The sequence below is a fragment of the Austrofundulus limnaeus genome, unplaced genomic scaffold (assembly GCF_001266775.1).
Source record: "Austrofundulus limnaeus strain Quisiro unplaced genomic scaffold, Austrofundulus_limnaeus-1.0 Scaffold88, whole genome shotgun sequence".
Taxonomy (NCBI): domain Eukaryota; kingdom Metazoa; phylum Chordata; class Actinopteri; order Cyprinodontiformes; family Rivulidae; genus Austrofundulus; species Austrofundulus limnaeus.
The window spans coordinates 1,456,161-1,472,411 of record NW_013952490.1 but is presented as its reverse complement, the minus strand read 5'-3'; the positions used below and the strand labels follow the sequence as shown (position 1 = coordinate 1,472,411).

General features: G+C 40.3%; 2 protein-coding genes across 2 annotated transcripts in view; one reads left to right on the top strand and one right to left on the bottom strand.

Annotated features, from left to right (window-relative positions):
- Nucleotides 1-7,592: 7,592 nt before the first annotated feature.
- On the bottom strand, nucleotides 7,593-11,067 carry LOC106520154 (E3 ubiquitin-protein ligase NEURL3; the record flags this gene model as incomplete). Its single annotated transcript, XM_014012105.1, is given in 4 exon segments — nucleotides 7,593-9,114; nucleotides 9,261-9,410; nucleotides 9,543-10,052; nucleotides 11,023-11,067. Coding segments are annotated over 4 exon segments (834 nt in total). The 3' UTR covers nucleotides 7,593-8,965.
- Nucleotides 11,068-15,081: 4,014 nt separating this feature from the next.
- nkx6.3 (NK6 homeobox 3) overlaps nucleotides 15,082-16,251 on the top strand; it is a 3,783-nt gene continuing 2,613 nt past the window's right edge. Inside the window, exon 1 of the mRNA XM_014012106.1 lies at nucleotides 15,082-15,856. Within this exon, the coding sequence (XP_013867560.1) occupies nucleotides 15,442-15,856 (415 nt within the window). The 5' untranslated portion in view covers nucleotides 15,082-15,441. The remainder of the gene's footprint in view (nucleotides 15,857-16,251) is intronic.

Here is a 16,251-nt window from a genome sequence, read left to right as displayed (position 1 = left end):
AAGAAGAAGAAGAAGAAGAAGAAGAAGAAGAAGAAGAAGAAGAAGAAGAAGAAGAAGAAGAAGAAGAAGAAGAAGAAGAAGAAGAAGAAGAAGAAGACCATCAGAAAGAAACTGTGAAAATGACAGACAATATTTCAAAGTATAGAAAATTTGAAGTCAGCAGGATGGGGAACATGAAGATCTAAACGGTGCCAGTGGTTATGCGAGTTCTATAACTTGTGAAGAAAGGACTGAAGAAATTCACCAACAGGGTTCCAGACAACATCAAGATTCACAAAATCCAGAAGATTACCCTCTTGGGAACAGCACACAAGGAGGGTACTTATCTGTTTATTCTCTTCCTTTCAACATGAAGGGAGTCGAAGTCATTTTCACTGAGGGCCACGTGAGCATTATTGTTGCCCTCAAAGGGCCATTTCTAATTTACATCAACAGTTCGTGTTTAACTTGTACAAAACACCAAACATCATGCTTCTCGTCTCACTGCACGGCTGAGCACCACCAACAAACAATAACTGAGCTCTACGTGGTACGTCCTGCGTAGAAACAGTGTTTTAACTTGTGTAAAAATTGAAAAGTATGTTGAGAATGACTGACTAAATGTGAAATAAATAAAACTGAAATATTTTTTTAAGTAAAAGTAAGAGAGTTGTTTTCACTGATGAGTGGAAGTGGTTGCTGTCTGCTGCTGAATTCTGCACTCTCCCACTTTCGGACGGGGGAATTCCCACGGCAGGGGTGTTCCTATTTAAATTTATGATATGAGAAATCCCCCCCCCCCCTTCCCAGTAAAAGTGAACCACAGAAAAATAACAGAAACCTGTGCGACCCACCTACTGGTGGGATGTCATCATTTTGCAGGTAAAATAATGGACATGCGTTATGGGAAATGTAGTTTATGATCAATGCTGACTTTAAATGTTATTTTAAGACATTAAGGTCATATTCACACTTTATAGTTCAGTAGACACAGTTCGACTGAGGACCAAAATTACAAGATTTGTTTACATTTTCACTTGGTGCGGTTCACATTCACACTACACTTCGTCAACCAAACTAAAGCCTGTGGACAACTGAGACAGCTGCATGTGAGGCAGTGTTCACCGAGTAGGAGCGCATTTAACTTCACAGCATACAGACATCAAGCAAAATATTTACAAGATATGAGTAACTTTATTCCTCAGAATGCCCTGCGTTATAGTCCACTTCCTGCTTTTGGAGGTCTCTGGTCCGCTTGGCGTTCACACATGCATTCAAAAACTGCACAAGAGTTTGCTTCATCCGAAACAAGACCTGGGTTTGCAGGCGGAGCAGAGTTCACTGTTTTGGTCCAAATCACAGCTCAATCACACCTCCACAAATGAACCGGACTTTCCAGGCAATCAAACTAGAGTTTGATTAAAGCAGACTAAACAGGGCTGGTGTGAATAGACTCTTAAACCTCTTTGAAGTTCTCACTGTCTATATAAAATGCTATGGCGGGCCACATTTGGCCTGTGGACCTTGAGTTTGACATGTAATCTACATGAATATTATCAGTATTGAAAAGACTGAGAACAAGGGTCTGATAGATGATATATAATTACAAATGAAAGTGGTTTCTTAGATCTTCATTTTTAATGAGAAAGACTGAGAGTTCAGGACTCAGAGGAGTTATAATTAATGACTGATGTTAGCATTAGCCAATCTAATCCTAACTAATCTCAACTAATCCTGATGGAAACACATCAGATAATCCTCCACCTCAACCTGATGTTCTGGGAATATGAATGTTTAGATAATTAGCAGGAGTAAGTTCATTATTTGTAACAAACTCCTGTTGGTTTCAGTAAAACAAAATAAATCAATATAATTCTGAAATCATTAATGAACAGAGGGTTACTAGATGCGAGAGATCTTATGGTCAATGATCTACATTTAGTATTTTTATTTTTCTGTTCTGGTAAATTAAGTTTTATCTGATCTTCGTGATTTATTCTTATTTATTTATTTATTTATTTATTTATTTATTTATTTATTTATTTATTTATTTATTTATTTATTTATTTATTTATTTATTTGTTTGTTTGTTTGTTTATTTATTTAGTGTGTTTTTTTTAACCCCAGCTGACTGTTCCAGAGGAGAAGCAGCAGAGGGGTGTGTGACACTACTGCTGGCCTGCACCTTGGGTTGTCAATAATTCACTAACAAAATCAGCCACATTAGGAGAATGCAGAGTGGCTCCATCTAACATAGGATGGATGACGTCTCTGTATCAAGTGTATCCCACATTGTTAACCACCTGGACAGCCCGTGGTTAAATGTTGACACATGTGTCAGACAGTGGGTTTTGTAAATGTTTCTCAGCTACAACCACACCAAACATTAACTTCAGCTGACTGAATTAGAGCATGTTGGGGTTTTTTTTAAGTCAGCCAGCCTTGGCAGCCATCTTGAATACAGTTGGCTCCAAAGTATAATCAGCAGTAGAGGTACATCCAATAGTGACTCCCTGAAAGTTCCATTAAAATCAGTTCAGTGGTTTGTGAGATAATTTGGAAGCAAACCAACACAAAGCCTGCCTGCTTTTTGTCTTTCAGTTTTGACTGATAATTAAAATAACGAAACCCAACCATCAATTATTATTTCATGCAAAGGTTCAAAGTGAGTTGGCTGGCATCCTGGCACTGTGCAAAAATATTCCACTTTAAAACTCGCTCAACCAGTCAAGTTACAATGATAAGTATCGTTTGTAAGAAACTGGAACCTTTTTGGGAGGTTACATCTTTTCACTATTCGCATGAAAAGTCTGGCTAAAATTAGAAAATGAGAACTCCAAAGAAATAAATTTCCGCCACTGAACACACCTCGTGACACCCTCTACAAAAATTATAAACAATGAAATCCTCAAAACAACGTGCGGGTGTTTAACTCACGTGGATCAAACCAGCCATCAGAGACAACACGAGCTCTTTCACTTTTGGATTAAACACAAAAATAACAAAGCAATCTTATTCAAACCTTTGGATGCTGATGCAGATTGTTTCCTGCAGAATCAGCAACAATTTGGGGTTCCAAGGTTTAAAAAAAACAACCCTCCCGTCGTATTCAGATTGATTTTAGCACATTTTGTTAATCGTTTACTTTGCTGTAAAAATATAACCAGAGCAGTCAAAACGAAATCAACTGTAAATAAGTCAAAATGAAACTGGAAGCTTTCACATTTAAGGACAAACGAGAGACCTTAATGATCACATAAACCTTTGTGTTCATTTATTGGCAGTTCAGATTAGATAACTTTATTGATATATAACTTTTTTGTTTGTTGTTTACCTCCTGACCAAGGATTTGCTGGGTTTTGTTATCAGTTGTGCATCTACAGTGAAAAGAATATTACTTTCAGTTTGACTGAAGCAGCATGTTTTATGTCAGTCAGTAATCCAGTAATCTGCCTGCATCCAAACAATCAACAAAAACTATCTCAGTTTGGAAACACAGTTTAAAAAAATATGGGCATTGATAGATTTTTGTTTTATTACCTCCGCCAGGGGAGGAGGTAATGTTTTCGGTTGTGTATGTCTGTCTGTCGTTCTGTCTGTCGGTGGACAAAATTACTCAAAAACGTGTGGACGGATTGTCATGACATTTTTACTACATGTGGGTACTGGACCAAGGAACACACCAATACATTTTGGTGATGTTCTGGATCATGGATACAGGATTTTTTTTCTTTTAACCCTCTGAGGTCGGCAAAGCTGTGATGCTTTCACAGGGCTTCTGTGAGCTTTCAGTGTTCATTTGAACTTGGTTGGACAGCACGGATTTCAAACTTTATAAAAGTAATGTTTTTATAAAGTTTTATTTTTTATTTACTTCCAAATAAAACCAGATTTATTGATGAATAATTTTTGCCATAATGTGCGCATTTTTATGCATTTGGTGCACATTTAGAGAACGTTTTGTGACCAGGAAGTGCGTGACTGCACCATCAAACTTATTTTTCCCATTTCCACAAACACACCAAATTTACCAAACAACCAATCAAAACAGTTTGTCAGTACCTAGTGGAGAGAAGCTTCTGGAGAGGTTTTGGAGACTGACCGAAGACGGATTGATTTCGGCATTGTGGAAGCTAGTAGCGGGTTAGTTTTTAGACCAGACGTGTGTTAGAGTGTGTGAGTGTGTGTGCAGTATTTGTAGTAGTGTTAGTCTGTGTGTCAAAATGAGACGTCATTTGACTGTGGAGGAAGCTCTGAGTGCTGAGTTGAGCTGAGATGAAGAAACAAGGAAGAGGAGCAACACGGCGTGCTGGTGCGGTGGACTTAAGGCTCGGAGGTTAGTTGTTTTTTTGTTTGTTTGTTTGTTTGTTTGGTATGGAATATGTAAAATATTATAATCGTAATAGAAGCAAACTGCACCACATGATTATACAAGCTGATTTGATCTCCATGGGAAGAGGAGGCCCACAACGAATTCGGACCAGAACCAGATCCCTGCTGGCTGCAGCAGCAGAGACAGCAGCTGAAACAGGTGATGGGACATCAAAAAGAAAGCAGACACAGCCCCGTTGTTCAGCCGTTTTCAGCCTAGGAGACCACCAGGAGTGCAGATTTTCTGTTCCCCCACAGTCCAAAATACCTTTTTTTGTTGTTTTTTTTTCTTCTGAGACAGTCAAGACCATCTGTGATAACACCAGCAAACATGCTTAAAAAAAAGCTAGTGGGAAAAAAACATAAATGGGTTCAAATAGACACAGAGGAGTTACATAAATCATTGGGTCTCCTGATCTATTAGTCTATATTTCAACTACCATTATTAAGGACTAATGGTTGTAAAAACAAAAATATGAGACATAAGGTTGGAGAGATTTTATGATTGAGACATTGTCACACATTTTTTTAAATAGTTGTAAAATAAAATAAAAAAAAAAAAACACGAGACATTGTAAGGTTGGAGAGATTGTAGTGCTGAGCGGTATACCGTTTTGTACCGGATACCGGTTTTTATTTTTGTTATGATATGAATTTTTTGAATACCGGACATTCTGGTTTAAAAAGCAGAACGTTTCGTCGCGGCCGCCAGCGAACCGTTGTTTCCCGGAGGACATTTTTCCTTCCTGCACCGCTATGTGCGTTAGCATGCTAATGTTTCTAGTTGCAGCCGCAGGTGACGATTCTGCTGCTTATATTGACTGATGTTTAAAAAAAATCCCGTTTTCACCGTCACTGAATGTAGTAAACACCTCTTCAGTGACGTGCAGTTAGATTTAACACGGTTAGTTAATATGGAGACGTTATGCTGATGGAGACTTAACGTGGTTCTATTGTGAAAAGCCTGCAGGAAGTAGTTCGTAGCGGAGTTAGAATTGACTGGTGTGCAAGGTGAGTCGTGCTGATAAGCTTTAATAAATAACATAAAACAATAAACCCGATCATAATCTTTTAACCCTCCTCCTTCACGACTGGACCAAAATGCATGACTACTGTCTCCAACCACCAGTCAGAGAAGAACAGACACAGAGGAGGGAAACAGAGACACAGACAGAGGTACGGTAAAAGAAAAAAGTCAATAAGCAGGGTTTGTACATTTTATTATCAGCTGAGCTGTGATGAAAAGAAAAATACAGTGAAACCTGAGAAAATGTTGAAAATACCGTGATATAAAATTTTGATCATATCGCCCAGCTCTAAGAGATTGTTTGATTGAGTCAGTCACACGTTTTTGAAGTGGTTGTAAAATAAAATTTAAAAAAACACGAGTCATTGTAAGGTTGGAGAGAATTTGTGGAGGAGTCATGACACATTTTGTAAATTGTTGTAAAAACGCCTGGGAGTTTGCACACAGTTTAATGTAAAAACATGGATACAATTTTGTTTTTTGCTAAATTTGTACACGTTTATGAAATTTACACTATAGATTTTCATTATAGGTTAGAAAAATTGTTCGTTAAACATTTTTGTGACTTTTATAATAAAAATAGCCAAAATTTTCCCACTCGGGTTTTGTTTTTTGTGTTTATTTTTTTTTTTTTGGTTCACTGTGATAATGCAGTTTGTCAAAATAAAAATAAAAAACACTATAAAATCATAAAGCTGAGGTTGTGCTGAAAATAATGATACCAAACATAAGGTAAATAGTTTTTAAAGCAAAAATATAGAGGTAAATTCAAAGTCAGTCAAAAACGGCCATTTAGACCCCAGACATCAAAGGGTTAATTTGAGCGAATCCGCCAGGCTACACAGTGTCTTTACGTCAGACACATGCCTGTAGGAAACAGGAAGTACAAGTCGCTAACTCGCTGGGACTACACATCCAGGTATGCCTACTATCAGGAGAGTTGTGTTTGTTCTGTTATCAACTGCTTCTGGTGATGTCACATGCTGTCTGGAGACATACAAAAAGAAATACGATTCTCTTCACGTTGCGGGAATAACGACACTGACGGCGGGAGGAGGGTCCTGCTGCAGCCGAGCCGAACCTGCACTGTCCGGTACAGCTGATCAACCTGGTACCCGCTCCTTATAAGAACTTTGTTCTGTGTTTGCTCTGAAGTTCGTGGGAGTGTTTGTGCTGAAAACGCTCACGCTGTATTTTGCTTCAGTCACTTGCTTCAAAAAATAAATTAATTTAAATTTTTTTTTTTTAAAAACACTCGCTTCATGAGTCGACTGTACCAGGAAGCGCTTTATAAAGAGAGTCAAACCATTACAAACTCATAAAAGGGGATAAAACAGACGTTTTACATGGTGAAATGTGACTGATGAAAACTTAGGAGCTTAATCCGACACCAGTTTGACGATGAATAACGTCGGGTGAAGAGTCAGACTTTTTTTTTTTCACATTGGTCTCCACCAGGAAGAAATCCTGTGCATACTGCCTGCTTAAATGTTCACTTCGTCAGATCTACGTCAGATCATTAAACAGAGGTGGAGGCCAACGTTTTCAATTGTCCTCCTCCTACAGTGCGACTATTGCCAGTATCACTCCACCCCCTGTTAACAATAAGTGTTAATTAGGTGTCAACAATAGCCATGTGATGTATCAGTCACATCACAAAAGCCTGAATTTTGCCTGAAACTCTCAGACTGAAGAAGTCTCTTGGAGRAGAGACGAAACGTTTCATTAGAGAAGAACCCGTCCAGAAGACCTATACAATATTTTTTCTTTTTGATTTTTTACCTGGATTACTGAGATGCATCAGGATACGTCAGATCTTATTCGGCAAATGTGTTTCCTTCTCAGCTTTTGTGCATTAACTCGATTACAGGATGGGGGAAATTGGTCTTGGTGGAGGTTTACACTCTCCAAGTGCTTCTAGTTGTGTAATGTTTTGGTTTCTAAGATGATCTTATTGTGAAAGGACAAGACAATATAAATGGTATCATAATGTATTGAAATGTAACACAATTGTACACAATTGTAACAAAATATCGTATTGTATTTCAACTATTTAATTGTAAAATGTTGTATTGTGTACTGCACTGTATTGTTCTGTATTAATTATACTATATCATAAACATTAGTAAACTTTAAACTCATACACATTTTATCAGATGTATTATAACAAACTATTCAGCTAAAATTAAATAAATAAAAAATGTAAACATCTTCCTTGAACTGAATGCAGTTTATCCATTTATTCAAAGGTAACAATAAAAAAATCACATATACAAATTTACTTCCAGAAAATGCAATTAAGACATATAAACATGTATTTTTATTAACATTTTTTTACATAAATAACCAGCTTTCATGAGTGCAAAAAAAACAATTTCGTTGTTGATTATATTTACAATAAAAGTGCAGTTCTTTTTCTAACTTCGTTTGGTGCGTGACCATCTACGGAAGCACCAATGACATTACGTCTGTCTGAGACTGACAGGTTGAGCCGTGCTCAGGGCTCCACTCCCATATACAGTAATACCACGGTCAACTGACCACTCCCAACTCATTCTCGCTTTCTTCCTGTGAGAAACTACAAACAAGCTCCCTCAGCATTTTCAGGCTAGCTAGGTTAGCTTAAGGAGTACGTCGCTGAACACAGTTCCTGGCTTCAGCTTTGGACTCGTGCTGAGTAATACTTCGTGAGAAGTATCTTTTGGTTACACTCAGGAGCAGTGACCGCGTTAAGGCGAGCTGCTCCCGCTACTGCTCGGTTTTAAGTAACCGAACGGTGTCAGTTGTAACATTAGCTAACGCATCAAGGGGAGCTAGCATTACTTTGAGTTATGACCAAACCCCCAGCTGTGGAGCCCTCAGTGGCATACCACATCCATCCTAACCACAGATCACTTTCAGCATCCACCAATATTCCTCTCCCATCTAAATCAGACCGCCTCACGGCGTCGATTTATCAGAGAGTGTACACATATGCAGGGCCGTATGTATGTGCTCTTAAAGCTGTCACACTGTTATCTGCATATCAAGCTGAAATCTTGGAGGAGATAGGCTGCCAGCTGGACTCAGGATCACCTAACCCTGCTTTGTGGGATGAAATTTGTGTTGTGAATGATCTCATCCTGCGCTCATCCAGAGGAGCTGTCCAGGGCAGCGGGCGAGTCATGGGGCTCACTGTCGCCGGTGAAAGGGCCCTGTGGCTGAACCTCTCAGGCTTGGGGGACTCTCAGAAGGCAGAGGTCATGGATGCAGCCTATGACCCAACCAAAGGTCTTTTTGGTCCCGCCTTGGAAAAGATGAGAGAGACAAGCACCCTCAGAAAACAGGACGGTGAGGCCTTTAACCTCTGTCTGCCACGCAAACCTAATCCGCATGTGGTACAGGGACCCAGACCTAGGTTTGCAGCATCAGTTGCAGCTGCAAAGGGGAGGGTTGTCCTGGTTTTACTTCAATCTGGGACATTGTGGCTACAATAATCCCAACTATACCAGGAAACACAGGACACATTCATTTCACTGTCCTTTTTTTCTTTTTCTTTTTTTTTTGCTACAGTCTTTGAGTAGTTTGACACTTTAGCGTTCAATCAGCTCAAGAGGAAACGATGATTTCCTTTCGACAGAGCGGACAGAACCCAAATTGTTCCAGGACTCTGGAGGTGCAGTGATGACATAAACACCGGTGGCCGCAAGGCAGCGTGAACGTGGATTCTCGCACCATGCACACCACACAACAGCTTTCTGTGGAGAGAGAGAGAGAGAGAGAGAGAGAGAGAGAGAGAGAGAGAGAGAGAGAGAGAGAGAGATTAAAATCACAATCTGGCAGTTTACAGTCAGATAATTGCTTTATCCTCTTCTTTTACAAGCCATCTTATTGTGCTTCATACCTGAGGGGATTTCCAAGTTCAGGCAGGAGACTGAGTCGTCGCCGTTTTCAAGGTCTATATGATCGGGTCTGAAACTGGTGTAGGGTATAGTGAGAGCGTCAGGTGCAGGGCAGGAGGTTTTATGGCGGAACCAACCCTTTTTCTCAGAACCTGCAGCAGAGCGACATTCAACAGTCAGTCAGGGATTTCTTGGTACAATGCAAATGGAAGGCTAAGTCAAGCAAGAACAGGAAAATCGTGCTCTCAGGCAAACAAAATGTACGCTAGGTGTGTTCCACTCACCCAGGAGGCAGATGGAGGAAGTCTGTCCGTAGACGTCAATCATGGCCCACAGCGGCTTGCTGACGTCCACTCCTGACAGGAGGTTGAAGACTTTGTTGTTGACTGCACAGAGTATTTTACCACTACTAGAGACCCAGAACTCCAGCACAGAGCCTGTAGGACAGAGCGATTCATCCACAGGAGCGGCCCAGTGGGAGGAGTCGCCGGTCAGGTCGGGGATGGCCATGCCAGGCAGAGGCTGCGATCTGGATGACGGCGGCACGTTGGTGAAGCCCACGCGCACCGCTCCCATCCACCTGGACACGCAGCTATGAACCCTGAACCGAATCCTCTCGTCAGGTTTCACTGGGCGGTTGCTGAACACCAGGCCGTCCCTGAACGTGTCCTCGTTCCTCTCAGCAAGCCGACCCCCCTGGCTCAGGCGGATCTTGCTTCCCACAACCTGTCCGTGGAAGGTCAAGGGACCGAGGCAACGCCAGTTGCACTTGTGCACCGTCGTTGGCGAAGAACCTGGAGGAGAGCAGAGGCAGTGAGAACGCTTGCCGTGGCGAGATCAACCGTGCCCACATTTGCACAAAAACGTCAACAGCAACATTCAGAAGCTCCATATTTTAATCCTCAAGGACAAATCATGCCCACTTGGCACAATGTTATCCTTATCTTTACCCCTAATGATAACACTCAGACCTGCTCTGGTTTACAAGAAATCTGCAAAATGGTGAACAGGTAATAATGAAACTAGCAAACTCAAATCAAGTTTCACTTTTACGAGTCATACAAAGTGTTCAACCCTGCTGACAGCTTCTTGGCCTCCACTGTTCCTGTTTACTGCCATTTCCTAACAGAGGAAGCAACTCCCTGAAAATGCTTTGCTGTCTTCTTGCAGACTGAAAAAAGACATTCAAATTAGTTTTAGAGGCTGGTTGCACCAAATGGACCACAATATTCTAAGACAAGATTCATCTTTAACTGTTTGCTAACTGGAGATGAATTTACCTGGCACCAGCTAAATTTGTTCCAGTAAGGAGGCTGTGTTGGGCTGCTTTATTGAACAGCTGGAACACAGACTTTACAGCATATGTATTCCTCTAACTCATTAGTGACAAAGTCATTTATAGTAAAACGCTCAGTTTCCAGATATCTCCCAGCTGCACACTTTACTGCTCTCTGACTCACAACACAAATGACACTCTGTGTTTGAAGTCTTCCTCGTTAAAGCGCTTATCGTCTGATTTACAGCCCATCACTAAGTTCCGGTGCTTCTGCCTTTCCAGGTCGAATTTATACATCACTTTCATAACAAATCTAAAGGTAAAGTGCAGCTTGTTTTCCAGATATCACAAGGTGTCATTTATTCCTGATAGTGATCAAACACACAACTGTTTAAGTTTTTACTTTTTTTAAGCTAAAACTACCTTGTCATTTACAGAGAATGAAAATGAGCCCAAATGTTTAGGAAGCATTAGAATAAATGTCTCACCAGAGTCCTTGTTGTCGATCATCATCTTGAAGTAGAAGTCGGTGATCTCTCTCTCTCTCTCTCTCTCTCTCTGTATGTGTCTCGTAGAGCTGTGCTCTCGACTGCTTCTTTGTTTCGTCTGTTTGAAAGTGGGAAGCTTGTCTGCTTTTAAAGCATGTGTGGCTTGAAAACAAATATGCACTGACTCACATGGAAAGCAAAAGGAGGAGGGATGAAAAGTGGGAGGAAACAAACTTTGGAAATTTACCCAAAGATATATAAAAAAAGAAAATGAGCATGATCTACTTTTGTTTATGGTTTCCTTATGCAAAATCGGATTTGTTTATTGGCGTTTCTGTTTTAATCTGTAAACTTTGAAGCAGGAGAACACATTTAAAATCCCAAATGGTTTTAAATGACAGGTTTTTTTTAAATAAAATAATGTTTTACTTTCATTGTCACTGGCTTTTAACTTATTAACAGAAAGCTAGCACTTTACTCAAACATTTCTCCACGTTCTTGTTCAGTTTTCTACAGGATCTACTGACTTTTAAAAAAAAATCTTCATGTGTCGACATTCTCACATCAAGAAAATACAAATGTACAATAAAACCAGCAAATATCTAAACTTATCAATGTATGACCCACATTCTTTTTGTTCATAGAGAACAATGGCTTTTGGAAACGATTACAGCAATATGTTAGTAGTGGCCATTTTTAACTTCCTGTAAATCATCGCAAAACTCAAAAGTTTGTGCTTTGTGACCCACAGAGGTGCAACAAACTTCAGCTTCTTAAAAGTTTACATAACAGCTTCCACCTTGCATGTTTTAAACTACAGGGTTCCCACACCTTGGTCAACATCAAATTCAAGGACCATTCAAGGACTTTCCAGTACCAGTTTCTTCAAATTGAAGAACCACGTGCAACGGCAATTACCTACTGCTACCGCAGAATGTTACCAATAAACAGGTTTAATATCAAGTAAATTCAATGAAAAACTGAACAACATAGAAGTTGTTGAGTCAGAAACAATGACGCCAGTTTACCATAATCCTGAGTTATCCACCACAAATTCAAATTTAAATTCTATTCAATAATACTTTATTGATCCCAGAGGGAAATTAGGTAAATTAGGTTAAATTAAAACATAAATTAAAATATATATTTTTTATAATGAATTTTTTAAAAAGATGATGAAAATCAGTCATGTGAATAGAGAATTTCAATCCTCAAAAAACTTTTTAGGACTTTCAAGGACAAGTGTAATTTTTAGCTGTTTTCACAAACTTTCCAGGGCCTTGAAATCCTTTTTTTTTTCAAATTCACAAACTTTCAAGGATTTCAAGGACCCGTGGGAACCCTGAAACTAAGACCTTTTGAAGTCTTTAGTGCTTGGAGTGTGTATTGAGCATGATTCTAAACTACAACATTTTAGCTCAATATCTGCTAAATCGACTGAGTTCCAGTCATGTTGGTGTTTAATAAAAAACATGATTAGATGCAGCCATAATGAATCAGGTTGGTCTCAAAAGTGAATCAGGTAGAGATGTATATCCAATGATTACTTTCTGAGCGTTTCACTGACATCCGCCTGATGGCTCATGTGATATTTTGCCAACAGACATTGACTCTAACATGTCATGTTGTAAGTAAAGACGTGGCTGCAATCAGTGGATGCTATTTCAATCTTTCTAATTACATTTTCTCTTTGTTTTTCCCTCTTTTTCTAGTTTCTCTTTACTTAAAAAAATCACTGATGATGAAGAAATTAAGAAACTAATAATAAGTTCTTTTTTCTACTGAAGTGATTTAAAAAAAGGATGTGGCTTAACGTGTGGTGCTGTTAGCGATGACTGTCGGCCACTAACAAATTTTATCTCGATATTTGTAAAGTTCCCGCCATTTTTTGTGTTGCTAACTTTGCTTAGCTGTGACGGCCATCTTGAATCAGGTTCTCTCCAAAAGTTCATTTAACTGTAGACGTACATCCAATTATTACTTTCAGCGAGTTTCATTCTAATCTCTACAACAGTTCATGTACTATTATATTATGCTATTATGCACCAACATACAAATACATGATTGCCCACCTGTAAGTTAAAATTTAGAGATTCATGTAAATGAAATAAAGCACTGAGAACTATCATTTCATGTAAATTCAGTGTGTAATCTAGTTTGCATAAATGAATTCTCTGGAGGATTTGAGAGTTGAGAAAGCATGTCCTCGTTGACTGAGACCTGATCATGTGACAGAGCGAGCAGGAAAGCCCAGCTGAAGTCATCACTGTGGGAAATTTCCTTTTCTGTCTTTGAACCAATGCTGCAACATGAGTAACACAACCTAACAACATCCCCTAACATTCTGAAACCCAGTCAGAAGGGTGGATGTGTTACAACATATATTTCTAACATGTCCCAACTGACTGATAGGAATGAAAAGCCAACATTTCAGTTTGTGCTTCCAGATTTTTCATCTTCACACCAAAACTAAACACATTACTGCTGTGTTGTTTTGGCTTTTTTTTTCTGTCAGAATCAGCTCAACAAAAACCATAAAGTCCCTTTTTTTTTCTTTTTTTTAGACAGAGGGCAAGAAACTACAAAAACCCAACTGCATATATTTTAAAAAGTGACTTGTTAACAAGCAAATTAGGAAAAGAATACTGCAGCATTCATTTGTGGGGTCAAAACATCAGCATCGCATGGTGTATGGGAAAAGCGAGATGTCTAAGGTGCTGTATGGACTTAATTCCTAGAAATGTTGTGTTGCAACATACCGCAACACTGGCGGCTGCTTTGACATAAGGTGTGGAAAACAACAGAGGTGCACACTACTGCTGTGATTTCCCACTTATATAAGTTTATGTACAACAGAGGCTGATAACCAGGTTTCATTATGTTTCACCATATTTCTTGAAAACATACAGTACTTCTTGTAAATGTATTTTTTTTATTACAGCGTGTGTAACACTTAAAGAAGCTCTTATGGAAATTTTTACAAAGACAAACGAGTGATACTGTGTGTTGTTGCTAATTATTGCTGACTGAGCGACAGAGAAATAAGCTCTTTATCCGTGTTTGTTTGTACAGTTAGCAAGGTTAGGACAAATATAACTGAATTAGCTTTGGTATCTGCACAGTTCGCCTTAACAGATCCTGTGAAATATTGCAACATCACATTTGGTCATCATTGGATCAAAACAGCTATGGCACCATCACTTCTTATATACTGTATATCTTATCATTTATAATCTTTATGACTGCAGCGTGAAAAGCAGTGGGCGTTATGCATTCTTTCATTTCAATAAAATGCCCTCCAAAAGTTGCATTTGAATTATTTATTTTATCTTTTTTTTTTGTTTATGTTGTATTTGTCTTTTTAAATTAATCAACTCAAATGGGTTTAAAGTCTTAAAACAAGTCTGGTTCCGTGGTTTCTACAGTCTGCCCTCCTCGGGTCAAAACAAAAATAAATCATCGCTAAAGTTTCATTTTGATGCCAGATTTTTCAGGAAATAAAATAATTTTTTTTAAAAAGAAGAAGAAAGAAACAACGGGAACGCATGAAGAAAAATTTAAAAACAAACAAGCTGTAAAAGATTTTAGATTCATTTGTAGAAAATATATTAATGAATGTAAGAAATACATGAAGTACAGTTACTGTGTGTTTAGTCAGATTTGCAGACGCTTGTTTCACAACTGACAGCTGAACTTCACGTCACACATCCAGCTGCAGACTCAGCAGTCTGTAGGCAGTACATTCCTAAAACATGCTCCACAAAACAAAAGAGAAGAAGAATCTATATGGTAAAATTGATAAAGCTATAAATGTACTGAGAAAAAAAATTCAACCAGAAAAAAGGATGGAACCCTTTTCTTTTCCTCCTCCTCTCCTCCTTTGTTTATTCCAGCAGCAGCAGCAGCACATTTGGTCCGACGTGGCAGGCCATCAAAAAACCTACCAGTTCCCACTCCACCTGTTCAAAAAACTATTAATCTGCAGCCGTCCAATAAAAGGCTCGGCCCTCAGCGAGGAGCAAATAGAACGGTGTTAAAGCTGCGAGACCCCGACCAATCCTGGGGCTGCATTCTAATGTGGCCCATCTTTATCAAGGTGCCACTCCACTTCCAGATTCTGCTTATTTATGATGATCTCTGAGGGGGGAGCCTGCTGGAGGCATGTGTCTGTAGGGCATCACTGAAACCCTTGTGTCCGGAGGGCTCGACCCAGACTTCAGACATGGAGCTACCTCATGCCAAGCTGTGGATGAAGGCAGAACTGTCCATGGCTTAGTAACTTTGACAGAGTTTGTGGACCTAAATAATCGCAGAGTCGTGTGTGGGGCCCAGATCTAGACATCGCTTTCGGCTGGCTGATCTCTCGCTCCGGTCTGCAGAGGTCTCGGATTTTTCTGGATGTGTTCCTGATCGCCTTCCATGGATCCGAACATCCAGGGCTCTTTCCTCTTCAACAACAGCCTGAACCAGTTCCCCTCAGACCTGAAGGCGCCGGTGTGCCAGTACTCCGTGCCCAACTCTTTCTACAAGCTCAACCCGGGCCTGAACGCCCAGCTGCAGCCGGGGACGCCCCACGGCATCAGCGACATCCTGAGCCGCTCCGTGGTAGGCGTGGGTTCCGCGGGCACCGCCACCCTGCTGTCCGGGTACCCCCCCATGGGAGGCTTCGGCCCCTCCGTGACCGGCACGTCCACGTACTACAACCGGGACTACAACGCCTCGCTGGGCGGCTTCGCCAAGACGGCCGCAGAGTGCCCGATGAAGGGTCGCGGTGTGAGCTGCTGGGCAGAGAGCAGCTGTGAGTGGAGAGGAGGGAGGCAGCAGTGCGCCAACGGTGAGTCCACACCGCCTCAACAACTAACCCTAACCCCGAGTTACCACCTCAACAACTAAACCTAACCCCGAGTTACTGCCTCAACAACTAAACCTAACCCCGAGTTACCACCTCAACAACTAAACCTAACCCCGAGTTACCACCTGAACAATTAAACCTAACCCCGAGTTACCACCTCAACAACTAACCCTAACCCCGAGTTACCACCTGAACAATTAAACCTAACCCCGAGTTACCACCTGAACAATTAAACCTAACCCCGAGTTACCACCTCAACAACTAACCCTAACCCCGAGTTACCGCCTCAACAACTAAACCTAAACCCGAGTTACCACCTGAACAACTAAACCTAACCCCGAGTTACCACCTGAACAACTAAACCTAACCCCGAGTTA